The sequence below is a fragment of the Dasypus novemcinctus genome, chromosome 9, assembly GCF_030445035.2.
Source record: "Dasypus novemcinctus isolate mDasNov1 chromosome 9, mDasNov1.1.hap2, whole genome shotgun sequence".
NCBI classification, from domain to species: Eukaryota; Metazoa; Chordata; class Mammalia; order Cingulata; family Dasypodidae; genus Dasypus; species Dasypus novemcinctus.
The window spans coordinates 113,370,171-113,384,622 of record NC_080681.1 but is presented as its reverse complement, the minus strand read 5'-3'; the positions used below and the strand labels follow the sequence as shown (position 1 = coordinate 113,384,622).

The 14,452-nt window shown below is 62.1% G+C and overlaps 1 protein-coding gene across 38 annotated transcripts in view; it reads right to left on the bottom strand.

Annotated features, from left to right (window-relative positions):
* Positions 1 to 4,660: 4,660 nt before the first annotated feature.
* Positions 4,661 to 14,452, bottom strand: part of RAP1GAP (RAP1 GTPase activating protein) — a 62,646-nt gene continuing 52,854 nt past the window's right edge. For 13 of the 38 annotated variants that reach the window (XM_071217694.1, XM_071217677.1, XM_071217695.1 and 10 more), the window contains 9 exons: positions 13,904 to 14,035; positions 11,565 to 11,642; positions 10,495 to 10,604; positions 9,288 to 9,401; positions 7,592 to 7,715; positions 6,735 to 6,837; positions 6,333 to 6,436; positions 6,049 to 6,094; positions 4,661 to 5,697 (listed from right to left, as the gene is read on the bottom strand). In XM_071217694.1, the coding sequence (XP_071073795.1) occupies positions 6,089 to 6,094; positions 6,333 to 6,436; positions 6,735 to 6,837; positions 7,592 to 7,715; positions 9,288 to 9,401; positions 10,495 to 10,604; positions 11,565 to 11,642; positions 13,904 to 14,035 (771 nt within the window). In that variant the 3' untranslated portion in view covers positions 4,661 to 5,697; positions 6,049 to 6,088. Of the gene's footprint in view, positions 5,698 to 6,048; positions 6,095 to 6,332; positions 6,468 to 6,734; positions 6,838 to 7,591; positions 7,716 to 9,287; positions 9,402 to 10,494; positions 10,605 to 11,564; positions 11,643 to 13,903; positions 14,036 to 14,452 lie in introns of all 38 variants that reach the window. The other 25 variants (XM_071217702.1, XM_071217703.1, XM_071217691.1 and 22 more) reach the window with 7 other exon arrangements.

Sequence of the window (14,452 nt, the reverse complement as noted above, 5' to 3'; positions counted from 1 at the left end):
GCAAAGCCTGGTGAATGTGTCCATGTCACAAGTCCCCCTCCGCCATGTTCCAGAGAACTGCCCCCACGCCCGGAAAACAGAGCTCCCTGAGGCAGGAGCTGGGCCTCCCTTACCAGACTGGGGTTTGCCCAGGACACAGCAGTGCTACCCCCATTAGACTGGGGGTCCTGTGGGCCCTAAAATCTGCTCCTTAGAAGCCTCTCCCCTCACTCGCAGAACCCCCATAGAGGGTTGCCAGATAAAATACAGAATGCCCAGTTAAATGTGAATTTCAGATAAACAAACAATAAACAACGAATGTTTTTTAAGGAAAGTATGCTCAAAATATTGCACGAGCTGTACCTACATTACAGAAACATTTGCAGTTTACGTGAAATTCAGTTGCACTGGGCACCCTGTGTTTCCAGTTTCACATCTGACGACGCTGTCCCCGGCGTGCTCTCCTCCCGCAGGCGCCTGGCCTGCCCCGATGGACTAGGTCGTGCCTGGACTCGGCCCCTGCCGACCCAATGCAGCTCCTGTCGGCCTCCAGAGGGGCTGCCCTCCCGCTCCGACTCCACCTGCAGCCCTGGCGCCCAGGCCGGCCCACCCCACCCCGGGCAGGCGAGGCCTGGCCTGCGGATGTCAGGAGCGCTGTGTGCAGCCCCGCACGGTGGGTCCCAGGAGACAGGAACAGAGCCCCAGCTGCAGCCCAGGACCTAGCGTGTCGGGGACAGAGGGGCCAGAGCCTCAGAGACCAAGCTGATGGGGACAGGAGAGGGCTGAGGGCCTCTACCCAGGCCTGCTGGGGAGAGGGGTTGGGGGAGGGCTGCAGTCCCACCTGCCCACCGGCACCTGCCCAGAGTGGACCTGGCAGAGGGGAGGCTGGGCTCCAGAACCCCGTGCTGGGTCTGGGGCCTTGGGCCGGGGGTGGGGGGGAGTGTCGGGGGCCTCCTGCACTGGCAGGGGTGAGAGTGCGTAGGGAGCCCATCCCTGGCCCCCCGCGGCTCTTGCCTCACCCTGCCCCCCAGGGGCGAACACAGGGACATTCATGGCTTCCCAGAAGGTCCTATGGGACAGCCAGAGCGGCTTTTAAAATTAGCCCTGCTAACCAGATCTGGCTATTTCAGGAGGCTCCGTCCCGAGCTGTCCCCTTGGTGGGGCGGGTGCAGGGAGGGAGGGACCGCCACATTCCAGGGTCCCTGGCCGAGCACCCCCTGTGGCCTGAGTAGAAGAGAATGTCCAGGTCCCAGCCCCGGGCACCAGGCAGGCCTGGGCTGGCCACCACCTCACTGGCAGAGTTGCCCCTGGGTTAGCCATGGCTGTCCACGGGCACTCCAGGTATGGGGCCACGGGGCCCTCGCCCTGCGCATGGCATCTGAGCCCGGCACCACGCAACGTAACTTAGAGGCCAGGACAGCCTCGCAATGCAGTAGGTGGTGAGTGCAGCAGGTGGGGTCTTTGTCCCCATTTTACAGGTGAGGAAACTGAGGCCCAGAGAGACAGGGGGCCCAGAGGAGATGGGGGGTGGGGAGCTGTGACCCCCTGGGTGCCAAGCACCCAGGTCTCTCCCCGGGAGGCCTCCTCTCTCCGTGTCTGGAGAAACCTCTGGCTGCCGTTTCCACTGCCAGAGCTATTTCTATGCAGAGTCCACCCCTTCCCGGAGCCTGGAGCCCCCTGCCCAGGAGCTAATTCCGGCGTTGGTTGGCGTGCCCTGGTTCGCCCTGCCCGGCTCAGAACCCAGGGCGACCAGAGCTGGCGCAGGCACAAGAGAAACAGCTCCGGACGCTTTGATCCCGGAGGCCAGATTCGGCCTCGGCCTCCCGGGCCCCACTTGGCGCTGGAAAGGGTGGGGCGGGGTGGGGCGGGGGTCTGGGCTGAAACCCAGCCCAGAGGCCTTCCCTGCCCGCAGACAGGTCGGGCACAACCTGGGCAGGGCGAGGGGACGAAGGCGGGTTCTGCTTGCCAAGCTGCCCATCATGCTTCTGCCACCACAGACCCCGAGGCTCCATCCTCAGCTACGGGACAGTCCTGGGTGTAAGGGTGAGGTGTAAAGTGGGGGGCTGGGGGATGGCACCGGGACCTTTTCAGAAGGGATCCTCGCCCCCGGGAACCTGGGAGCTGAGGCTCAGGGGCTCTTCCCGAAGCCTCCCATCCGGGGCTCTGTGCCAGCCTGGGGGCCAGTTGCTGGGGATGACCCCCCCAGGTTGGCTGCTGGGTGCTTAGCAATGGCTCACCCTCCGCATCACTCTTTTCTGAGCCCCTCATGAACGAGGGCTGCACCGAGAACTTCAGGTCTAACACCTCACTGAATCCTCACATTGGGGTGCCAGTGAGGTCAGGTGTATCAGCACCCCGCAGTCCAGGCGAGGAAACTGAGGCCCAGACAGCCGAAATCCTGGGCCCCAGGTCAAAGCTAGGAGGCAGAAGAGAGAGCAGAGCGGACCCCAAAGCCAAGCTCTTGACCTTGGAGCTGAACTGTGGCTGCAGGGCTCTTTGGAGGTGGGGATGGGAGGAGAGGGGGTGAGAGATGGGCTGGGACCCCAGACCAGCGGGTGGGGTTAGGGTGTGGGTGAGTCGCAGCCCCTCGGTGGCCCGAGGCATCTGAGGGCCCAGAAGCGGGGCATCCCCGACAGCTTCCAGGGGACACTCAGCATCATCCTGGGGCAGGGGTCTTAACCTTTTCTCTTCCACTGGCCCCTTCGCCAATCAGGTGAAAACCACAGACCCCTTACTAAGTCCACGCTATACTGTGTATTATTTAATAAATACATCACACCTGCACCAACATGTCCACACAAGAATGACATTTTTTTGAATTTCAATTCAAGCTCACGGACCCCTGGTTAAGAACCCCTGTCCGGTGGGGGGGGGGGGCATCACGGGAGAAGGCCAAGGCATGGCTGGTCCCCTGGGGGGCAATCCTGTGCCTGCCCCAAGCCCAATGCCTCCCGACCCAGCCCCGGTGGTCCTACTTCAGAGAAGACCCTCCCCCTAATTCATCCATCACCCAGAGTGGATCCTTGGGAGCCTGCTCCTTCCCCTTCCCTCCCACACCTCATCAGCCCTTTTGTGCAGTTGCTTCCCCTCCCCCCAGATCTCCTGGGCCTGCCCTTTGTCCACCTGGCCACCATCTGTCCAACAGGAGCCCCCTCTGCTCCCCCTCCCTCTGCTGAAGCCCACCCTGCCAGTCTCCACCAGCGACCACAGCTCCTCTCTCTATGGCACTCCCTGCTTCATATCCTCCGTGGCTCCCCACTGCCCTCAGCCCTAGCCCCTGCATCTGGCAGCCAAAGCATGTGACCTTTGGCCTCTTCTCTGCCCTGTCTTCCGTCCCCTCTGCCACTCCCCTCCCAACTCCAGGAGCTTGGGGCCGCCCTCCCCGCCATACCTTTGCCCCCGCAGTGCCCTCCTCCCAGGACTCTGTCCCCCAGACCTTCCGCTATGGCCCTGCTTTTGGCCCTTCAAAAACAGGTGCCATGATGTTTCCAAATTAAAAAGAAAAAAAAAGGAGCTAGAGAGACAATGACAACTCAGTGCAATACGTGATCCTGGACTGGACGCAATAACAGGAGAAAAGGCCCCACAGGATGTTACCGGGACGGAGGAAAAAACCAGAATACAGACGGTCCGCGTTCCATCATGGTTGAGGTTCTTGACCTGGGGAAATGTACTTAAGGCAGTTACACAAGTGAACATCCTTGTTCTTAGGAAATGTACTTAGGAAAAGCACTGTGCGTTCAAGGGGCACGGTGTATACTGCTTCTCTCAAACGCTTAGGAAACAGGTACACAGATGGCCAGATAGAACCATTCAGCAAATGTGGAGAAAAGTTAAAAATCGGTGGCTCTGGGTGTGGGGGAGGCACGCTGGAGTACTCTGGGTGGGTTTTGAATTATTTTTGCAACTGTCCTGTAAGTCAGAATTTATTTAAAAATAAAATTTAAGGAAAACACCGAGAAGCAGGCGTCAGCAATGCTCCGGCAGCTGGGGCGCGCCTCCCCCGCCGGCTGCCGGGTGTGCACACAGCTCCCCGCCGCCGGCTGCCCCGCGCACACAGCTCCCCCACGCCAGTCACCACCTTTTACTGAAGTGCCCATCTCCCCTGCCACACTGTGAGTGCCTCCAGGCAGGCCCTTGACAGACTCCTCCCCCCCCCAGGCCCCCACACACCCCCCCAGTCCCGCTCCACTCTGGCCCCAGGCGTATCACCTGCCACGCCCACAAATGCTGGCTGCGGCACCGGTCCCTGTAAGCGAGCCCCTGGTGCCCCCTGGTGGCACAGAGGGGGACTTCCAGGGATTCACTGAGCACGTGGCGGGAGGGATGCGCTGGGTAAGAGTAACCTGCCAGGTGCTAGGTGTCTGATAGGCGCTAGCTCACTGAATCCTCCTCACAAACTCTTGTGAGAGCTACTGTCATTCTCATTTTACAGCTGTGGGACCTGAGGTTCAGAGAAGTGAACTAAGCTGTCAAATTGCCTGACTCCCTCCCACGGCACCGTGGGGAGGAAGCCACGGCTGATGTCGGTGGCTTGGCCTGGCCTTGGGCGTGTCCCCAGACACAGCAGCTCTGGTGGAGACAGACCTGCCCCCTGCCCCAGCTCACTCTGGCACCACGAAGCGTCTACACCTGGAGTCGGCTTGGGTGGAGTCCGAACACCGCCAGGCCCAACTCAGGATACAATAGCGATAAATAGAATTTATTTTGTACACTTGTTACTAACATACACACGGCCGCGGGTGGTTTCCAAAACGGGTGTTGGAGCCGGAAGGTTGGCCTTTGGTGTGGTGCCTAAAAAGTGTGGACAGACACACACAAGGATGTGGACTCACGGTGGCCGTGCCTGGCCACCCCCTCCCTGGTGGAGTGGGGCAGAGGTGAGGCTGCGACGCCAGCTGAGAGCCCTTGGCCTGGAGGAGCCAGGAGCATGGGATGGCAGGGGGTAAGCTGGGGGCTGGCTGAAGAGCCAGTTAGGCCCCCTTCCCCGCAAGGGGGTCCCTTCACGTGTAGGCAGTGGGCAGGGCACCGGGAGGTCTGTGGTAGAGCTTGAGGGTCTAGGAGGGCCAATGGGCACAGCCAGCTTCCTGCGCCCTAACCCACCTGGGGCCCCAGGGATGCTAAGAAGTAGGGTAGAGTGATGGGAAGCATCTGGGAGGGCAATCCCCCTTCTGGGGCAGGTGCATGGAATCACAGTCTTCAGGGACCTCTGAAATAATCTTGTCCTTCTGTAGCAGAGGTGCCCAGAGAGGGAGAGGGACGTGCCCAGAGTCACACAGTAGAACCCAAATAAGGACCCAGGACTCAGGACTCCCAGCCCAGTGCTCTCCCCACACCCCTTCACACCCTGCTGCCTCCATGGTAGACTCTGTGCACACTGAGATCTGGCAATAGGCCCCTCCCATCTTGATTCCCTTGAGTCCAGAGGGACACCCAGGGTGACAGAGGGCCCAGGGCCAAGCAAGCCAGGCCTAGAGCCCTCTTCAGCTGTCCACGCCCTGCCCCAGGCCAGACCCCGGCCTGGGGGCTGGGGATGATGCCAGCAGCGTCCCGCTCCCAGGTCTGGGTGGCTCCGCCCTGCAGAGGCAGCCCAGCCTGTGGGCCAAGGTGGGGTCGGGGAGGCAGGGGGCCGGCCTAGGGCTGGGGTGGCCTTCGGGCCAGGGGCCCCGTGTGCCTGGCTCGACACAGCATCTCCACCTTGTGCTTCTGCCGCCTCGTCTGCAGGGCAGGGAGATGGGAGACACCGTGAAGCAGGGAGAGCCTTTCCAGGCTCCTGGGGCCCCCAGACTCCAGCCCCCCACAGTCCCCACTCTCTTCCAGGCTCCCGTCGGCTCCTTCCCGCAACTCACGGGCCGAGGAGAGGCAGCGTTTATTAGCCCCATTGCACAGATAAGGAGACTGAGGCCCAGAGAGGGGCCCGGACCTGCCCAAGTCCCCCAGCAACTGAGTGACAGGAACCAGCCCAGACGCACAGCTCTTCCCCCAGAGGGGAGAGGAGCAGGGGGCCAGCCCATCCCTATCCACTCCCTGCCCTTCCCCCCAAGTGAGAGCCCAGGGGCCGGGTCTGACCTGACCTGCTCGTTGCATCTTCGAGGGGCTGGGCCGGCTCTCAGCCCTGCACAGGGCGGACGGCAAGGCGAGAGGCAGGGCGAGTGGACACACGGGCAGAGGACAGGCAAGCCGAGGTCACCAGCGGCACCCAGGCAGGACCAGCCCAGCCCCTCCGGGCCCAGGGGGCCCTCCCAGGCCCCGCCCTGCTCGGGGTCCCCTCGGTGCCCTCCCAGGCGGGCCTTGCTCACAAGGCCACCCCTCGCTGTCAGCCCTGCCCTGGCTGGGCCCGGGGCTGCACCTACCAGCTGGGGCGAGTGCTGCTCAGATGCCTCCAGCTGGATCTTGATCTCAGGACACGCAGGGTCCCCCAGCCTGCCGGCGTCTGGGTGGAGTGACTGCGAGGGGCCTGGGAAGGGGGGCAGGAGGGAGCCACCTCACTGGCCACGGGGAGGCACCAGGGAGACGGGGCATGGAAGGGCGGTCGGCACCGGTGCTCCCCAAAGCCACCAAGTCCCTCCCTCAGGGACCCCCCTCAGCTACCCTCCCCCCCGTAATCCCCTAAGACACCCCCCCCCAGCAGCCACCAGCCTTCCAATCTCCCCAACGACCCGGGTGGGCTCACGGCCTTACTGTCGGGGGCAGGACACCCGGAGCACGAGAGCCGGACCCCCCCTCGGTGCCCAGCCCGTCCCCCTGGCTGGTACCTGGCGAGCTGCCCCCACTCGTCGTGCTGACACTGTCCTCCAGCCAGGTGCTGTAGATGAAGGAGTCCCGCTTGTGGGGCGTCCCCGAGGATGAGACACTCTCCTGGGGAGGGAGGGGAGCAGGAGGGAGGGAAGGACAGCGGTTGGCCCCATCCAAGGACTGGCTTGGCTCCCACCCCCTGCCCGAGCCCCCCTCTCCCTCGCGCACCAAGGCTGGGGCCCAGCAATGTCTGCCCTGGGGAGCCCCCAAGAGGGCAGGTGAGGCAGGCCCACACCCCCACTCCCGTTCCCTCCTTCAGTGGACATTCACGGGTGCCCCCTGGGCCAGGCCCCGTGAGAGCCAGGCACGGCCCTGGGAGCTGGGCGGGGAGGCAGGCAGCCGGGAGGCCGTTTCACCTCCAGCAGCTAAGCCCTGCTCCCTGCTGTACCTGCAGCACCTGGAACAGTGCCTCCCAAGGCACAGATGCCCTAGAAAGGTCTGTTGAAGGACAGGAGAGGGTGCAAAGGGCAAAGCCCAGGTGAGAGAGCCCAGGGCAAATCAAAGAAGGCTCCCAGGAGGAGGTGATGCGAGGCTGGACTGGGAAGAGGAGAAACCAACCAGGCCAGACGGAAGGAGGAGCAGGAGGAGTGTTTCCGAGCGAGGAAATGGCATGTGCAAAAGCAGGGGGAGGCCTGTGCTTCGGGGGGCACTGGGGAGCCATAGAAAGCTTCAGAGCTGGGGAGGGTTAGTCTGCCTCGCTCCTTTGGGCTGTCACACCTGGGTTCATGCTTCTACCAGAGCATCTCCGGGGACCCTTAGGAAGCCCCCACCCAGGCCACTGGGGAGCTGCCTCCCCCTGTCCCCACCAGGCTCTCACCAGGCCTGTGTCGTCCCCATCCACGCCCTCTGTCTCCTCCACCACGCTGGCGAAGCTGCTGGCGCTGGACGAGGAGCGGGAGAAGTCCTTCAGCACCTCTGCCCTCTGCGCCGCTGTCTCCACCCTGCCACAGATGAGCGCCATCAGCCAGCGCCTGCCCTGGGCACCGCTGGGGCCCAGTCCCGCTCCCTGCCCTCGGGGCCAGCCGAGCGCCTCTTAGGCCCCCAGCACTGCTCCTTGGTTTCCCTGGCCTCCCACGGCAGCCTCCCCGCTGCCACCATCTTTTCCAATGCATGGCTCTGGCCTGGTCCCTCCCCTGCTCACACGCCTCTCATAGCTCCCCACGTCCCCCAGATAAATCCAATCCCCTTGCCCTTGTGTTCAACAGGAACCACTGTTAACAACAGTCCTGTCACCGAGGACGCGTTGCGGCTGTGCCTGGTGCTGTTTGCATCCCTATGATTGTTACACACTGCTGTGATTATCAGGCCCCGTTTACAGGTAAGGTGGCACCAGGCCCACCGAGGGTGAGGATGCAGATGCAGCCGGAGGCGGGAGAACGGGGCGTGGGCTCAGAATCCACTCCCTCAACTCCCTCACCATTGTTTCATGCTCGGGACCCTCGTGTCTCCTACCTGGAACCCCACTCTTTCCCTCAAATCCCCAAAATTCACCTCCCAAAACTCAGCCAGGGGCCCCCTCCTCCAGGAAGCCCTTGCAGATTCCCCCTCCAGGGTGGCAACGACCATCCGCTCTGGGTCCTGCTCGTCTGGCTCCCTGTGGCCCTCCGCTGCCCACCACCCGTCTACCTGACTCTTCTGCTCACGCGAGTCCCAAAAAAGGCAGCTCCCGCAGGGCTGGCCGTGGCGCCCGCCGGGGCTTCCGGGGCCCTCCCTCGCACCTGGGCCGGTCAGCTCTACCTCCAAAATACAGCCCCAACCGCCCGCTCGTCCTTCCCCGCAGCCGCCTGGCCCCCGCCGCCATCACTGTCACCTGGACACCTGTACCAGCCCCTTCTCTATGCAGTGGCCACCCTCCGCTTTTTAGAGCATCCCTCCCTCGATTAAAATCTTCCAAAGGCTCCTGGTCACACTTAGGATAAAGTGCAAAGTTCTCACGCAGCCTCCGGGGCTGTGCTCTAGCCTCGCCCTGCTCAAGGCCACCCCGCACCCACAGTGGGTCCCAACAGCCCACCTTTCTTTCCAGCCCTCCAGCAGCCAAGCTCTTTCCCGCCTCGGGAAGGAGGTGCTTCCGGGCCTTTAACCCAGACCCTCCTCCCGCTGGCCCCTCCCCACGTGGCTGACCCCTCCTCACTCACACCCAGTCCCAGCTTGCAGAGCTCTTCCCTGAGCACCCGCCAACCCGTCTAAACACGCTGGTATCCTCCAGGGCCTCCCCCAGCTCCGTTCCTTTCCTCTCATCACTAGCTGGAAAGAGCTCGTTTGGGGACATGGATGCTGTGTCGGCTTTGTGATGCGGGGACCGAGGACGCCCAGCTCCCTGCCGCATTCCGGAGCTTGCCCTGGCACAAAAGGCTCGGTGGGAGTGGGTTGAAGGATGCAAGTGGCACCCAGGCCCCCAACAAGCTGGTGCAGGGTGCCAGCGTTCCCGCCGCAGCCCCGCAGGGCCCCGAGCCCAGGCTGGGCACGAGTTCTCCGCGCCCACGCCCCCGGCTGGGCGAGCCACCAGCTCCAACCTGTTCTTGGTCGTGGGCATCTCCGGGGAGCTCTGGGTGGATGAGTTCTCCGACTTCGGCTCCTGTGAGACGTGCCCGCTGTCTGGGGTCTTCTGGCCGGCGGGGGGGCTCTCCCTGCGGGGCAGACGGGGCAGCAAGGGGACTCAGCAGCGGGCCTGGCAGCAGGTAGAATGAGGCCCAGCCATGAGTGGAGGTCACTGACACCTCCTGCCTCGTACCCGAGAAGGCCCGGCCCTGCGCTAACCCCACAGCAGTCCTGCCAGGTTCTCTGACCGGGCTGGCCAAAGCAGGGGGCACTAACGGAGCCCCTCCTTTGACGGGACACCTCGTAACACCTCCCCACCTCAGGGCGTCCCATTACGGACAAGGAAACGGGGGCTCAGAGATGGAGAGGAATTTGCCCAGGAATGCACAGCTAGCACATGGCAAAGTCAAGATTTGAACCCAGATCAAAGAATTCCAAGCTCTGGTGATGTTGAGGAAGTGGCAGCTCCATTCTAGAGCACTCTCAGTGCACCCGCCACCCTGCCAAGAGCCTCATGTACATTTGCAGAGAATGCGCGCAGCAGCTCCGTGCTGTTGGTTCTGTTCTTATCCCTGTTTTCTAGATAGGGACAGTAAAGCTCAGAGAGGCAAGCGTCTTGGCCGAGGTCACACACTGAATCCCATTTATGGTGGAGATGGGATTCACACACACAAACTCTCCTCTGCTTTCCAGGGACTACCCTGCTGCTAACACGGGTTTGCTGCCCGTCCCCTGCCCACACCCAGGCTCTCACACCTCCCACCCCATCCCTGCGGCCTGCTCTGAAACCAGCACAGCAACACTGGGTTCTTGCACATGCTGAGGCGATGGAAAGAGCCTGGGCACTGGCCCTGGACCTACCAGGCTCAAATCTCAGCTCTGTCCCTCTCTGCTGCAGGACCTGGGCAAGCCCCTTCAGCTCCTCACCTAAGGTTTCCTTACTTGCCGGGCACGGACCCAGCAGGGGGCCAGCAGAACCGCTGAGCAGAGGGAAAGGTTTCACAGAACGTGATATCACGTGGCGTTAGGTGACACGCGGGTCCTGGGACCTGACACACAGCAGGGACTTGGGTGTGCAGCTGCCTCTGCTGGGGGGCTTGGGGCTAGAAGGAGGGGGCACGCCCCACTGCCTGCTCCACTTGCCACGGCGTGGGGGTCAGAAGGGCCTGGGGAGACACCTACCTCTTCTCCTGCACCTCCTGTATGTTCTCGATGCCGATGGCGCTGCTGCGGCGTGAGCCAAATGGGCCTGACTTCTTCCTCGTGGGGCTCTTCCCCGGGACAATCAGTGACTGCAGGGAGAGACCCCAACTCAGTGCCTGCCTGCCCTGGATGCCCCAGTGCCCCCCGCATGCCTACCCCAGGACCCTGCTGCCCCAGGCCCTGAAGCAGGGGCAACAAGCAAAAACAGGGCGAGAGAAAATGTCCATCTCCAGGGACAGCCTTCTGGTTTACAGATAGGGAAACTGAGGCCCCGTGAGGGCCAGGGCCTTTCCTGGCATCTCACAGCAGGGCGAGGCCTGGGATCTTAGTCCAGGAGAAGGGCAGGGACCCAATGCAGCCACTCCAGGGGCTGGAATGGCAGGAAGCCAAGGCCTCGGAACGGCAGCCCCCTCCCAGAGCCCCCCAGGCACCCTGTGGGACAGCCTTCGGTGGGTGGTGAGACCGAGGGCAAAGCAACCCAAGCCCCTGCCCCGTGCCAACCCTGCCCTTCCTTGGATTCTCCAAACTGGCTGGGGGAGACCCTGGCCAAGCAACCCCAAGATACGGCCCCCTCCCAGTTTCCACACACACTGGGGTGGGGTACTCCAGGCATCAGAAGCATGCTCTCTGCTTCTCTGGGGAGTCAGGAAGGGGGGCCCCAGGGAGGAGGGGCAGAAGCCTCCAGGCCAGTCCATGGTGGGGAAGGAGGCAGGGCGGGGTGGGGGTGGGGGCGTTCCATGCAGAACCGGCGATATTGGGGGACGTGCAGCTGGGCCGAGGGACTTGGTACTGATCCCGGCAGATACTGGGCCAGGGTCCCCGGGGCCAGGACAGGGCCAGAAGCCCCTGGTGGGGGGCACCGGTGCCGGCACAGGTCCCAGGCCCCAGGACAGGTGCTGGTGCCATCAGAGCTGCCGGCACGCCATCCTGCGTGCCCTCGAGCCTGCCCCAAGGGACGGGGCAACGTCCCCAATATGGCCTCCGTCCAGAGCGCGCAGCGAGCAGCCGTGCAGGCAGCCTCCAGGGCGGGCGGCCCCGCGGGCGACAACCTCTTCCACGGTTCCTATGCCTATGGCACTGCCCCGGCGTCCGAATCTACTCGCACTTTTCCCAGGAATAAGCAATGACTGGCAAGCAGCAGAAGACAGGGCAGAGAGAGGCAGAGAGAGAGGGAGAGGCAGAGAGAGAGAGACAGGGGTGGGGGAGGAGACGGAGAGGTGAGCCGGGAGAAAGAGGGAAAGACAGAAGGCAAAGGCAAGAGGTGCGGAGCCGCAGAGTCAGGGGAGGGGAGGAGGCAAATGCAGCAGAACAAACAGAAAGAGAGCGATGAAGAGTTATAGAGACAGAGACAGGTGTGGGAGAGGGACAGGTGTGGGAGAGGGACAGGTGTGGGAGAGGGACAGGTGTGGGAGAGGGACAGGTATGGCAGAGGGACAGGTGTGGGAGAGGGACAGGTGTAGGAGAGGGACAGGTATGAGACAGGGACAGGTGTGGGAGAGGGACAGGTGTGGGAGAGGGACAGGTGTGAGACAGGGACAGATGTTGGAAAGAGACAGGTGTGGGAGAGGGACAGGTGTGAGACAGGGACAGGTGTGGGACAGGGACAGGTGTGGGAGAGGGACAGGTGTGGGAAAGAGACAGGTGTGAGATAGGGACAGGTGTGGGAGAGGGACAGGTGTGGGAAAGAGACAGGTGTGAGACAGGGACAGGTGTGGGAGTGGGACAGGTGTGAGACAGGGACAGGTGTGGGAGTGGGACAGGTGTGAGAAAGGGACAGACACACAGGAGGGCAAGATAGTGAAATATGGAGTGAGTCATGAGCACACAGAGATGGGCACAGGGAATGAGACACAGACAGGGGGAGTGAGGGAGAGAGCAGTGGAGGGGAGGAAAGGTTGAGAGAAGAAAGGGGTGCGAGAAGGCAGAGAGGAGAGAAGAGGGGAGAGAGAAAGGGAAGGACAAGCAAGGGAAGAAAGGAGAACAGAAGAAGGAGAAAGCAAGATGAAGAGAGGGGAGAGTTGTGCAAAAACAAAAACAGAAATGGGTCTGGTTACTGCCAAGGTGAGAGCCGCTGGCCTGGCCCTGTCCCCAGGGCCCCTCTGCGGCCACCCGCAGGAGGCTGGGCCGCTCCAGTGGGGGAGGAAGGGAGTGGATGGCAAATCCCAGGGTGGGGGGAATTGGGCCTGCGGCTCCGATGATAGTGGGCTTGGGGACGCTGCTGGACAGCAGAGGGCCCTCCTTACTCCCCTGGGTGGGCCAGGCCATGGGGCAGGAGTGAGGCACTCCCTCTTGCCATGTGGTACAGCCTCACAGCACTGAGCACAGGGCTTGGCATGCAGGAGACAGTCAATGAATGAATGAAGGATGGATGGATGGATGGTTGGTGGTTGGATGGGAAGCAGGGTGCAGAGCAGTGGGTGCAGTGCCTGGGGTGGCCACTAGGTGGCAGGAAGCAGATAGGCCCAGGATTGAAGGCCTGTGACCCCAGCACAACCCTGAGTGTTAGCAGGATCCCACAGAGCCTGGCAGACACAGAGAAATCAATCACACAGTAGGTGCTCACTTAGGAGATGCACACACAGAGGCTCAGTTCCTGATACACAAAAGGTAGCCACGTAGCTACACAGGCCATGGCACAGTAGGAGCTCACACAGACTAGGGCCAGGCACATAGTAGGTGTTGAGAGTAGATGCCAAGACAACAGCTCATTTCCTGACACACAGTAGGTATCCATTGAGATCCAGAGCTTTGCATACATTATGTGCTCATACTGCAGTCCATTTCCCAACACATAGTAGGTTCTCACACGGTAGCCCAGTTATTGGGCACACAGTAGGTGCTCACATAGTTGATGCCCACACAACAGCCCAGGGCCTGACACACAGGTGCTCACAGAAGCTGAGGACCAGGCCCACAGTAGGTGCTCACAGAATACATGTCCAGATAGCAGCCCAGTTCCTGACACACACAATAGGTGCTCCGGTACAGATGCCCACCAGGCACCCCAGAGCCAGGCACAGAGTAGGTGCTCCCAGAAACCCAAGGCTTAGCAGTAGGCACTCACACGGCAGCACAGTTCCCAGACAGTAGGTGCTCAATGAGGAATGTGATACAGAGGCTGCACCAGAGCCCACCCATAGAAAGTCCATACCCAAATGAAGGACCCAGAGGGGGCGAGGGCCAGGGAGCTGGGGAGGGGGCTGCAGGCTCCCAGCACCCAGTGCCCCAGCCTGGGCACCAGACTCCATGGAAAGTTGCAGCCAGACTGAGTTCAGAGGCCAGTAGGGCAAGTGGACGGCAGGGCAACAGAGAGCAGTGTGGGGTCAAGCCTCCACAGGGGAAAGCTAAGGGCCCCGGGGGGAGGGAGGACAGGGGCAGGGGCACTCACTATTCCAGCCGCCTTGGCCAGGTCGGGGTTGTTGGGCGCAAAGCCCCCGCTGTGGCTGGTGGACACGGTGTTGGGCCTCTTGTTGCTCAGCCCCATGGCGTCCATGGACTGGCTGCGGCTCCGGATGACCCGCTGCGGGGGCAAGGCGGGGCCGCAAGGGCTTAGGAAAGGGCTCCCCGTCGGGGAGGGCCCTGGGCAGCGCCAGCACCAGGACCTCGCCCTCCCCCTCCACTGCCACGCTGTGCAGCCATTCCCCCGTGAGACCTCGGGTTCCCTATCTGTTACACGAGAGGTGGGTACGTGATGTCCAAGGGTAGTTTGGGCCTTGGCTCTGCGACTACCAAGCTGGATGACACTGGGCAAGCCATTTCGCCTCTCTGAGCCTCAGTTTCCTCCTCACTTGGCTGTTGCAAAGTCTGAAGAAGACAGAAGTCATGACCAAAGTGAACAGAGAATTCTAGATATCCCAGCTTCCTTCTTTATAGAGTCTCGGAGCTTGCTTTCCTTCCCTGCGGCCTTTCCTTTTTCTCAGTCATTTACTGATACAGG